The 13,434-nt window shown below is 30.1% G+C and overlaps 1 protein-coding gene across 1 annotated transcript; it reads left to right on the top strand.

Moving 5' to 3' along the window:
* Positions 1 to 4,176: 4,176 nt before the first annotated feature.
* Positions 4,177 to 6,512, top strand: LOC108484885 (uncharacterized). The gene is made up of 2 exons (XM_017789015.2): positions 4,177 to 5,634; positions 6,246 to 6,512. Exons 1-2 carry the CDS (start codon positions 4,427 to 4,429, stop codon positions 6,292 to 6,294), a joined length of 1,257 nt encoding a protein of 418 aa, XP_017644504.1. The 5' UTR covers positions 4,177 to 4,426; the 3' UTR covers positions 6,295 to 6,512.
* Positions 6,513 to 13,434: the final 6,922 nt, after the last annotated feature.

The raw sequence follows: 13,434 nt of genomic DNA on the forward strand, positions 1-13,434 counted from the left end.
AAGAGTAAAATGTGACGAATTTTAATATTTTAGTTATTATTTTGATAAATAGAAAAAAACTTTATGTATCTAATTAGAAAAAGTGAAAAATTTTGAGGGTTATTTTTACATTTAAGTCAATTATAAAATTATAAGAAATTTTTTTATACAATATTTACATTTATCGATAACATCATATTATTAATAGTAGATTTAGATAAACAGTGCGTTTACTTGCAATTAGTATAAAAATAATGGTGGCAATAAAATTAAATACTATAGCGATATTATAACGTGAGATAAAAAGTAAAGTAAATACATAACACTACACTCCGCCATCTATCTAAACCCACCATAAATCAGAGAAAAATACACGCAATCAAATTTAGGTTCTATTGATTATTGTAATAACAACCAAACCAAGTCTATTTGCGTGAAAAAAAAAAACAGTATTCTTCCTGTCTTAAAACCTTTAAGTTCTTAAGATTTATTTACAGAGCATAATGTAATTTGCAATTAATATTACTCAATTAATAGACTCATTTGTAAGTATTCAAATAATTGTTTGGGTAATTATTTTGTATTCCAAGTAAAAATTTTAATTTTATAGGCAGGTTATTGATATTTAAAGATAAATTAAATGAAACATTTTAATTTTAATAATCTTAATTTTTTATAATATGGATTTTTGTTTGATCAACGAATTACATGATGTCAAATTTTAAAATTAAATTCACTTTTATTTATGATGATGTATCACCATCTAATTTATTAACAAAATTATACGCATCAAATATTAACCATAAGCAGGAGGGATCTAATTAAGAGACCCCAAAGAAGTAACGCCGTTGCTGCATTAGGAAGAAAAAAAAAATAAAAGGTTGGAATTGAATAAATGTGAAGAGAAAATTCTAGTTTTGATGCCCTAAATAAAATGTGCGGATGGTATAGCTAAGGAGAGCTAGCTGTAGCAGTATTGTTGTAGAAGGATAAAAGGGTAAGTAACTTACAGAGGCAGAAAGGGCAGTGGTGTGAATGGAATCCAAAGGCATGCAGCGATGCTAAAGCTAAGGAATGTATGAATGGAAACATGTAGGGGGGATGGATGGATGGTGATGATGTGCTTGCTTACCTTAGCTTACCTGCTTAAATAATTATTTGGTTAGTTGAAAGCGATCTTTTTCATCTAAGGGCCGGCATGCCATGCAATTTCTACGCAACCTGAAAAACCCTCTTCCATGTCGGAATGCTAGTTGCATTGCTACTTGCTAGTGCCTAATACCATGCATCTTTATCCATTTCACACCAACACCCCTGCCCCTGCCCCTTTCCCCTCTCTCTCTCTGTATATATGTATACTGTTTTATTTTTATCTTAGCTATAAATATTTCTGTCAGGTGTCACTTGCAGGTATCTCAATGGCCATGGTTAAACATTTCACATGTTTGTTTCTGTTCTGTATTTACTCTATATTTTCAACCCTCTCTGCTTAATTTCACCGTAATTATGTAACTTATTCACCCTATGTAATTACCCCCCCCCCCCTTTTTTTTTTGTATGTTAAAATAACATTCTCAATTAACAGGTGAAATTGAGTTGGGCGGCCAAATTTAGTGATTTAGTTTTGTAAATTTCCCAACAATCATTAGCAACAGGGTTGGGTTCATTGCTTCCATTCTTAGGCCATAATGATGAGGTAAGCAGCGCTTGACTTTACAATGACTTTATTTTCTTCATAAATTTTTAATTCAAACCACAACCGTCTATATATAATATTAATATTATATATAAATTTCTCGTTTTTTTTTTCAGAATTGCGTATGGAAGCAGCTGATTTGTGCAATATTATTACTTACCATGATTGACAGCAGTAATAATATCTCTTCTCTAGGCTTTATTTTCACTGTTTTTGGTGCCTGAAAAAGCTCTGATAAAAGCAGCAGAAAACCATACCTCTGCCTCTGTTACCTCCAATCGGAGTAAGAATTAAAAGAGTTACAGTAAAAAAAAGAAGAGGGTCAAGTGAAAATGGCAGCAAACAGTTTTAGAACGATATATATAAATGATGAAGACGACGGCATGGGACAGATTCAAATCATGTGGAACAATTTGTTTGATGAAACAGAAGTGGCTCAAACATGTGTTTCAACTTGCCGTAGAAAGGGTTCACAAAAGGTCCAAGTTCTCTGTTTCAAAAACAGATGAGACTCAAATCATCATGTACAACAATTTTGTTTTTTAAAACAGAAATATTGGAACCCTGTTTTTTTCTTCCCTTCATATATATATAAAGGAAAGTTACAACAGTAATGGAGATTCTTCTGTCAGTCTCTTGTGTTTAGGGTGTTGCTGACGTTGCTCATATAGCCTGGTCCCATCGTACTTGCAGACAAAGATACCACACAATAGCCCATCTATCTTTTCCTTTGCCCTAAATTTCACTTTGCAACAAATTACAAACTAAATACTAAAACCCTTTTCATGACAATAATTCACTCTGGTTAATGAGATTACAAACCAAACATCAAACCAATTATTTGAAGGAAACAATAATTCCAGACAAATTTTCATCATTAGATTTTCAAAGTGTAGTTAGTTTTATTACTCTTTATTAAACTATTGGAGGTTTTCTTTTAAGTTATTAAATTATTTAAATGTTTTTATTTTAGTGATTGAATTATTAATTTTTTAAAATATTTGGCTAGTAAACTTTAAAAGACGATTTTATTATTAATATCGTGAATTTTTACTCATTATTGAGTAAAAAATAATTTATATCTAATTCGATTTGGCGGTCGATTGTAAGAGATAAAAAAATATTTGAATTTGAATTTATAAATTCTTAAAATTGATTTTATCAAAAAATAATAATAATAAAAGAGATGGGGAATGAAAAATTTTTATTGGTACAACAAAAATGTCATATAATAATTTTAATAGTAAGTGGTTTAAATAAAATTTTAAAATAATTTAATAATTAATTTATAATTTTTAAAATTAAGTTATTAAAATGTAAATTAATTAAAAAATTAATAAATTAAATTGCAGATTATATTTGATTTCATCAAAATCAAATAGAAAGAGACCTTATTTAGTTATTCTCCATTTACCACTTAACCTCATTTTCACCGTCCAAAATCCCCAACCTAGGAGTCAGAAGCCGTCCCCTTCGACATAATGAGGACCAACAACCAAAACCTCCATTGTTTGTATATATAATTTATTTTTCATTTTAATAATAATGCAGGGTAACACAGGCATAAGAAAAACAAATATATTGTTCATAGTGAGTTTTATATTTTTATCATGCAAGCATGAAAATATTTGCAAATATTGCTTTAATGATTGAGCTAACTTGTCTCCTATATTTGTCTCAATTCAAGCCACACAATTTTATTAGGGATAAATTCAATAATTTGAGTTACTGTTCAACTATTAATTTAAAGTTTGTTTTAAAAAATATAATGATAATTTTAGTCTTCAATATTTACATCTTTTACCGATTTACCTATTATTCTTGGCCTTCAAACTTTTTAAAATAATAAATTGGACTATTAAATTTTCAGAAAAAGTTGAATTATTGCTTATTAAACATAAATATTGAATAAAATGTTAACTTTTTAAATATGGTAGCTTGCATGGTAATTCACGTGTAATTTATGATATTTTTTGAATTGTTACAAACTTTTTATGTTTTTAGAATTGTTATAAATTTTAAATTATTCGATCGATATATAAGATAAATGATGTCATGTTAACACGAAATATCTTCAACATTTTTGTTGAAAAACTATTTAACTTTTTTAAAAATTAATAATTAAATTTAACTAAAAAAGAAAAAATAAAAACCAATTTAATAAAAATAAAAATTAATAACTAAATCTATCTGTCAATTTTTATTTTAAAAGCTCATGATTTAAATTATTTTATTTTAATATTATATAAAAATTAAAAAATAAAACTATACTAAAAATATTTCTTAATTGAATTAGTGCTCCAGCGCACAAGATTATTAGTAAAAAATAAAAATTCTAGAACTTTTTTAATTACCCTGAGTCAGCTACCCTCAGTCAGTATCGAAGTTACAATGTCCAAATGGATGTAGTTGAAAACCGAGGGCATTTTAGTAAAGGAGGAATCTGAAATCTTAACTGCCCATTTAAAGCATGTAATAAAATGGTAACAAATGTTGATTACCAAAACCAGGAAAAATCCAAAACAATTGAAAAGCCCTAGGCTAGGTGGAGACTTTAGTCCCCACTGCCCCCAAAACCAACCCATGGCTTTTACTAGTATTTATATTACCCCTCGCCTCCGCCCTTAACCATTATCACCCTCTGCAGCCTGTACTTTTTTTTTTTTTTTTCCCTCGAAGAATATTTGAGAGAAAATCAATGATTTTTTTTCTCTACCAAGCTCTAAATTGAAAAAACAAAAAAAGTGAGATATGAAGGGTCGATCTTCCAAGCATGAAACAAAAGATGGAATGGAAATTGATCAAATTAGTAAACTCAAAGAAGAGCCTCATATGTCCGGTGCTTATATCCGTAGTCTTGTTAAACAACTGACCTCTACTAGAACCAAAACCCACCCCATGAACCTTCCCAAAGAATCTGACGACGGTTTCAATGGCCAGAACTCGGCGAAATTCAGTGATGGTTTTAGTGAAACACCGCCACAAACGACCCACCACAAACCCCAACCTCCTCAACAGCATAAGAAGCAAGTGAGGAGGAGACTTCACACTAGCAGGCCTTACCAAGAAAGGTTGCTTAACATGGCTGAGGCTAGGAGAGAAATTGTCACTGCACTCAAGTTCCATAGAGCTTCCATGAAACATGCAAATGAACAACAACAGCATCAACAACAACAAGAACAGCAATTATCACATGCCTCTCATCTTTCATCACCACTACCTTTTGAACAAGAATCAAAGACAAAGTCTAGGAGAAATCCTAGGATATACCCAGCAAGCACAAACAACTTGTCTCCTTATAATCTAGACAGTTTTTCATGTTCATCTTTCTCGCAACATTACCCTCCTCCTCCTCCTCTTCCTACTACAAATCCATATTCATGGCCTGCTTCTCTTCAATCTCCTCTTCCATCTCCCACAGATGCTATCAACTTCACTCTGCCAAACCAACCATTAGGCCTAAACCTCAACTTTCATGATTTCAACACCATAGACACCAACCTTTACTATAACACCAACAACCCATCAATTTATTCATCATCATCTCCATCATCTTCATCTTCTCCAACTCTATCTGTTGTAACCGAAGAAGTTCCTTCAGTTGCACTATCGCATGAAGTGGGGCGGGCCGCCGATCTAACTGAGGCCTACGGTGGGGGAGGAGGCCTGCATCATGCTATGGACGATGAGGAGATGGCGGAGATCAGATCATTAGGAGAGCAGCATGAAATGGAGTGGAATGACACCATGAATTTGGTAACATCAGCATGGTGGTTCAAGTTCTTGAAGACTATGGACCTGGGGGCACCTGAATTGAAAACTGAGGATGATGGTGGGTATCAACCGTTTGATCAAGTGATGGAATTCCCTGCCTGGTTGAATGCAAATGATACTTGCTTGCAACACCATTTCACTGATCTTTGTCCTGATGACTACTTCCAGGATCCTGCCTTACCTTGGTAAGAGTCCAAATTTTTTTTTATACAAAATTAAAAGTACCTCTATTATGGAATATTTCTAAGGTCATGTCCATTCATACATTGAATATTTACTATGATTTTGATTCTCAATATAACTACTATAAAAGAAAAAAACAAAATATTTCGATAAATCCATCAGACGGTAATTGGATTGAATTCCACTCAATCCAATTCAATTGAACTTTGTAAATTTGTTATACTCAGAAGTTTAACCACCCTTTTTTCTCAATTTTTCATAGATAGTTTACAATTTTGATCAAGAAAAGAGTGAATTTACCCTAAGTTTCTTCCACAGACACTTCGAATAAATACAACCTCTTTTTTTTTTTTTTTTATCGTAATAATCCAGTAAATACCAATTATATCCTTATCAAACCCAATGCTGAAATAGCCCATTTAAGTCAAGGATATGGGCTTTCCTTATAGAAGCTTCTCTTTTTTTTACTCTCCTAGCAATTATTAAAAGGTTTATAAATTCCATTGCCATAATTCAATACGTTTGTACAAGAGAAGTGTATTCTTTCTATTATAGAAATTTGAGATTTTATAAGTAGAGGAACTTATTTAATTTTTTGTTGTGATGCACACAGCATGGACATTGGAGAAATTGAAGGAATAGATGGCGAATGGCTGGTTTAACAAGGATTGATTGTGTTTTAGTTTAATCAAACCTTTTTTTGGCATTTTATCTCCCTTTGTTTTTCCTTTTTTAAGTTCTTATTCTCCCTACTGCTATTCTAGAAATCTAAATAATAAAGGCTTGCGAGTATGTGAAAGGTTGGCATGCATCGCAGCCGATTGAGAAAAATACTATTACTATATATGTATAAGCAAGAGGAGTTTGTTTTTTCCCTCTACCAATTTTCCAATATCGAACAATTTTATATTTATTTTCTCAACCTTTACTCGGTCTTAATTTGATTCCCTTTATATCTATATATGTTGAATATATCGTAAAATTTAGATAGAAACACAAATAATTTCAATACACGTAGAGAGTTTATGAAAAAAATAAAGGAGAGAAGTGGAAGAAAATCCAAGAGGGAAAAATACTGAGAGAAAGGCAGCTATAAGCTGAGCTTTAAAGCAGAAGCGGTCCAAGTCCAAGTGTACAAAAGCAGCCATGCAAAGGGGCAAGCGTCAAGGCCTGGTTATAAAACACACACATATATATACTGTTAAGATGGTATTGCCATGCAAATTGCCAGATCAGTTCATGCATCTCTTACTGTATTTAACAAGAAAAAAAAAAAAAGACTCTAGGCCAACTTGATTCAAGTAAGATTCAAGTAAGTTTAAAGTTGGATCTTTTACCATTCCGAAGCGTCATCTAAAGTAAATAAATGAGGGATATTCTTAAACTGGTAAGTAAAAGTTGAAGTCTGTGTGATGAGAATCTCAACATTTGTAACCTTTAGTCAAATATATTTTCAAACTGAGGAAAAATAAATAAATAAACTCAAAAAACCAGACCAGAGACCCAGTTGAAGTTGAGCTTTCATATTGAAAAGTCAAGCTATATGTTTATGATATGTTGCAATTTTCAATTCTCATCTTCCCTAATGAAGCAGTTTGATGTTTGCTGAAAAAGCAATGTGAAGGCGAAGAAAAACGTGAAAACAATGAAGAGCTTCATGCTTAAAGTTTTGACAATTACCGTTCGTTCTAAAAAGAAAAGGTTTTTATATTTCCTGATACAACCAAGTAAGTAAACAAAGTTCCATTCGTATAAATGAAACTCGAAAGTCGTGAGAGCTTAAAGAACATTTTAAGGGGCCCACTTGAACTATGAATGCTTTCACATTTATCACGTCCAATGTATGTTTAGCTCGTTATCGACATGCAATTTATATTAAAAACAGATGATACCTTGTAAAACACAGTGTAAAACGTGTACAAGAGGAAACGGCAAAGAATGTGAACCCAATGATGTCTTTTCCAACTCTGCAATTACCCAAGCAGGATTTCCATCTATAACCTCCAGAATCTCAACCTCTTTCTTTAGATTTTACCACCCTAAAATGCTGAGGATATGTTTATATTGAATCACCCATTTGGCCCTATACTCAACCCACAAAACCAAAATCTCCCCTAGCTGAATCCATTTATCAATCTACATCATTAGAATCCCAGAACATCTTTAATTGATTGTTACTCGATCAACCGTTCCTCTTCTTCTTCCAAATGATCTTATCTTCTTTAGTCACAAGCCATTTTCCTTTGATTAGGAATGGCAACGGGATAGGACAGGATAAATGTTGCTAAATCCACTATCATTTCACAGATGGTACATTTTGTTCTACCATCTCTATAGTGGATGTATAATTTTAAAATTTACTAACATTTTTATGGATGTTGGATGCAACTATTCCTGCTCCACTTTAATTTAATTTTTGCTACTTATTTTTAATATTTTAATATTTTTAAAGTGAAATAAATATTTAAACATAATATATATTTATAATATATGATTACATTTTTATTCTTTTAATAGTTATATATATACAAAAATAAAATGATAATTTTATATAATAGAGTAAGGCAGAACAATCAATTATCACTATACTCATTGTCTAAAAAAAATCCAGTCTACTTCACCCCTCCTTTATATATTTTTCAAATGAAGTGAATTGATTCAAAATCTATGAAACAGTTTGAATTTTGTCATCCTTAGATGTTTCATAATCAAATCAATTAGCTTGTCTTCAAAACTTCGATCAAAAGCAATATCTTCTGATGATATTTTCTATTCTCTTTTTCAATTTAAAAATGATGAGTTCATGTGTTCTTGCTTTGAAACCACTCAAACAATAGTTGTTTGGAAACTCTAGCAAAATATTTCACCTAGGGTTTAAAGTTACATTTTCTAGTGTTTGATTTATTGGAATATGTTGCTTCCCAAGTTTAGGTAGGATGAGTAAAGTCCGATTCAATTTGAAAATTTTAATAAAAAATTTAAATTTTAAATTAAATAGTTTAAATTATTTAAGTTAATCAAGTTATTCAAATCAACTGGAATAACAAAAATCAAATTTTTATATTTAACTTGAATATGAATTACATCATTTCAGTTATTCGAAAATTCGAATAAGAAAAATCAAAACTACGTCGTTGTGATAAATGTTTATCTTTTCTAAAGTTAAAAGTCAAAATCTTTAAGTAAAAGACAAAACGACGTCATTTTAATAAATGTTTACCCATCAACCTTACTTATGTAGTTAAATAATCTTCTACTTCATTTATTAGTTAAATAATCAGTCAATGTAAACGCAACATTGAGTATAAATAATATGTTTCATTAACTCAACTCATTTCGAAAAAAATTTCAAATTAAATTCGATTGCTAAAATATGATTCTCAACTGGACTAACTCAAAATTTTCTAACTCAATTCGTGATCTCTACTTGATTAAATACTCAACCCTAAATTGAGGCATTCAACATGAAGAGCCTGTTAAGATAAAATGCTCAAATCTTAACAGACATAAAGAGTCTGTTAAGATAAAATACTCAAATGCAAACAGGCCTGAAGAGGTAATTTTCCTAAAATGTAAACAGGCGTGAAGAGTCTCACAAGGGATCATTATCCCTGCAAGGCCAGCATGGCCGCAAAACACTCTGCGCACTCCTTTATGAAGCAGCAAGAATCTTTTATAAACTTACACCAGCTCAAATCATTTGGTAAAATGAAGCATTACCCGAGTAGCTTTGGGCAAACATTACAAAATCTATAAATATTTGCATCATGACATTCATCAGGTATGAATTCTGTTCAAATTCTACACCATTTTAACTCATTTCTTCAAGTTTTATTGACTTAAGCATCTAAGGGAGATGAATTCGGCACCCTTTATCATATTTCTAGTCTTGTAAATTACTTGAAGCGTTAATCTGACCATTCCGAGTCATCTCTTCAAAAACTGACCTCAAGAATTATATTTATACATTATGTGTGGGGTTCCAGCTTTTGTTTCAATGGTTTTTAGAAGTCAACTGGAACTTTTTATAGATTCAATGGGTTCAACGGCATGTAAGACTCAGACTTAATCCAAGGATTTAATTTCGTGGATTGATATTGTTCTATGTAACATTATGTCATTATCTCAATTTTCTTTATTTTTATTAGCAAGTTTAATGAAGAAAAATAACTTGAACAAAAAGTATTTGAAAATCAATGCAGATTTTTAAAAAGAGACGTCAAGATTTAAGGTGCATGAACCCAATTATTTTATCTAACCTTTCCTCGTGAATAATTAACATTAACATATAAAAAAGGATTAGAGGAATATGTTTTCTTTTAATCCCTTTTATTTTTTTGTCAAGATTTGGTTGGTTGAAAATTTTCAGAATTTGTAGTGTACAAAATTTAAGGAGACAGAGTGTAGTCCTGAAATCTTAACTAACCTACAGTTCAATTTGCAGGCATTGGTTTGCCTTTTTCTAAACCTGGTTAACTAGCCAACCCAAGTCCATTCTATTAACCCAGTCTACTAAGAAAGAAAAACACTACACAAATTATCATGCCGACACAATTATTAGAAATAAATCAATAGATTAATCACCTAATTAACAAATCAATTATTCTAAATTATCAAATATTGTCCAAAAGATATACAAATACTAAAGAACAAAGAAAAAATTGAGAGTACTTAGATCTCATAAATTTGTGAAATCAAACTTCGAATATTGTTTCAAATAAAAAAGAAGTGTTTAGCGATCCATAAGAAAATAAAACGCAAATTAAATTAAAACTAAAACACCGCAACAGAGGCTCAAGGCGCTGGATGTTGGGTTGGGCCGCCAACCACTGCATTGGGCTGGCACCGCGGCACTGGGTTGTGAGGCCGCAGCCTGTTTGTCCTTGTTTGGGCCTTCTTTTTGACGCTCATTCCATCCTTTATGAATCGCCTTCTAAACTCATATGTACTTAATTTAAGTTACGAAAATACTCAAAATAATTACTTACAACCAACGAACATAAAAACAGACTAAAAAAAACATGGATAAACAATAATACTAAATGCACAAATAAAACTAAAACATGGAACAATAAAATATTAAGTAGAAATATATGAAATATGAATGCTTTTATTTGTTTAATGGAAAAAGAAAAGAAAAGAAAAGAAAAAAAAAAGATAGTTCCATTGACCCCCGCTCGTCTTTTGAATATATACTTTACTAAACTCGATGATTTTGATAACACAACTAAAAAGAAAAGTTTCATCTGTTTCTGCGTTGACAGAATCTTTAACTGCAACCCCTACCTTACTGCTTAACTTTGGCCCCGTGCCTCTACTTCTTTGAGCTCCATTCTCCCCAAACATCAATCAATATATTTATGCATGAATGTTGAATATGACAGATATATAATTTTTAATTAAATGAAAAATTAAGCAATATAGATTTTCTATGGTTGGAACCACAAGCTCTTTGAATTTTACGACTTGTGTGATAATATAGGAATAGGCCATACCCTAAAGCTAGACTAATTCTAAAGACCCTTTTTTTTTTTTTTTTTTTTTTTGTGCGTGTAGATTTTTCCTACAGTTTTTGATATATTCCAGCAACAATGACATAAAAAAGACAGTGGCCAGTTAAATAGGATCTTGTAGGCACTAGATGGTTGAAAAAAAAGAGTTGATGATATATTCATGACATGACTCATGTCCATTGTCCCACATATTTGTATATAGATTTATATAACTGAACACTTGTGCTTCTAAACAGAACTTACATATATTTATACATGAAAAAATTGGATGGTTTATTAATCATTTCATGGTGGACTCAATCCCCTTCCCTTTGTCATGATGTGCAAGCCAGATGAAGTTTGGCCAATCAATGTGATATCCATATTTTTCATGCGCGTGCAATGCCCTCTCTGATTTATTCATATCTTCATTGGATAGCTCCAGATTACTAATAATCACTGTCCGAACTGATAACACTTTACATACATACCTCTCTGTACATGTATATATCTTGATCCAACAAAACAAAAACAAAAAGTACTTGTTGGCAATTTGAGACTAATTGAGAGTTAAAGACAACATTAAATTATTTGAATAGATACATTTGCATGTCGTCCTGTTACTGCTACTCTTGTTTCAATTAACTTGTTTCTCTACAAGATGAATCATGTTTCTTGATTCAAATTAGTTACTGCTTTTAGATTCTTTCTTATTAATTATATATATATATATATATATATATATATGTTAGATTATAGATAATAGTGTTGTTTTTCTCATATTATACAAATTTTATTTAATAAAATATTAAGAGTCAACCGAATATCAAACTCAGCCAAATTTAAATAAGACTCTTAATAAATATTTTAAATGTTTTATACCTATGATGTCATTCTCCTGTTTTTGAGGAAAATTGAAATCATATTTGGTTTATAGCTGCCTTCATAAATGCAGGGAAAATCGATTAATTCTAAAACTAATGGAGGTAGATTTAATTTGTGTCCCAAATCGAAGTGGATAATAATATGGGTCACTTTCAATAAAATATAATAGGATTATTTTGCATATGTTATCTCATTCTGTTTCTCCTCCACAAATGAAAAATATCTTTCTACTACCAAATATAAAATCAATTATTAAATGTTAGTTTTGGAATATATTACTTAATCTAACTTTAAAAATTAGATTATATACATAAATATTTATATAAATTTAGTTTATTTGATATTTTTAAGTGGGTTGACATCAAGTTAAAACATGATACTAAATTACTCAGGTACTTTACTTACGCCAGATATTAATTTTGTCACATATATTATTTGATGAATGAAAAACATGTATTTAAAATAAGGCTTAAAACATCATTTGATATTTGAGTTTGACTCTTTTGTCAAATGTAGTATGTGTTTTTAGTATTTTTATTTATCAAAAGTTACATATTTTGGTACTCAAATAACATATTTAATTCGAGTTTTATATTAATTTGATGAAAATTAATTGTTAATATTATAATATTTGAATTTTTATGATTTTGTTTAAATTTTTATTTTATTTTGTTAAATGCAGCTTGATTGTTGTGATTACTTGAAGTTTTAGAGTAGAATTGATTAAATTTAACTGTTAATATTATTATTTAATTATAATTTTCATCAAATTAATTCTAAACCTTAATTTAAACATTAAAATTCGACAATATTACTTTATAATTTTTACTAAATATCACATTGAAAAAAGACAAATACTACATAAGAAAATGATAAACTCAAATACTAATAATAAATTAAACCTAAAAATTATATTTATTTTTAAATTTAATGAATTTTTAGAGGTGGTTTTGATAAAAAGTTGTTAAAGTTATTTTATTTTAATATATTATTTAAGAGGAAAGTATTTTAAAAATATTTATTAATTTGAATATTAAATTTTATAATTGTAAAAATACTAAATACGGTATGTAAAATGACAGTAATCGACACTAAACTAGTTAATTTTCAAATCAAAAGTAGCTGCAGTTTCTTTATTTTAAGGGGTTCCTGTTTCAATCACAGATACTTTATTTGTCGCAAATGACAGTAAGGAATACCATCATTGTAAAAATTTTGGTAAAGGGGAAAAAGGTCACATCAATATCATTCATGGACTATTCCTATTTGCTAGGGTTCAATTCAAAATTCCGACCTTCATATTCCGTTTGACTTTGGTCAAATATTTGTTTTTGCGTTGAAGTTCGGTTGAAGATATAATTGTATTATTCAAGTTCAATTAATAATTTTTTTCTTTAAAGATAAAATTAGAGCTTAAACTTGGTT

Source organism: Gossypium arboreum, chromosome 5 (genome assembly GCF_025698485.1).
Source record: "Gossypium arboreum isolate Shixiya-1 chromosome 5, ASM2569848v2, whole genome shotgun sequence".
NCBI lineage: Eukaryota > Viridiplantae > Streptophyta > Magnoliopsida > Malvales > Malvaceae > Gossypium > Gossypium arboreum.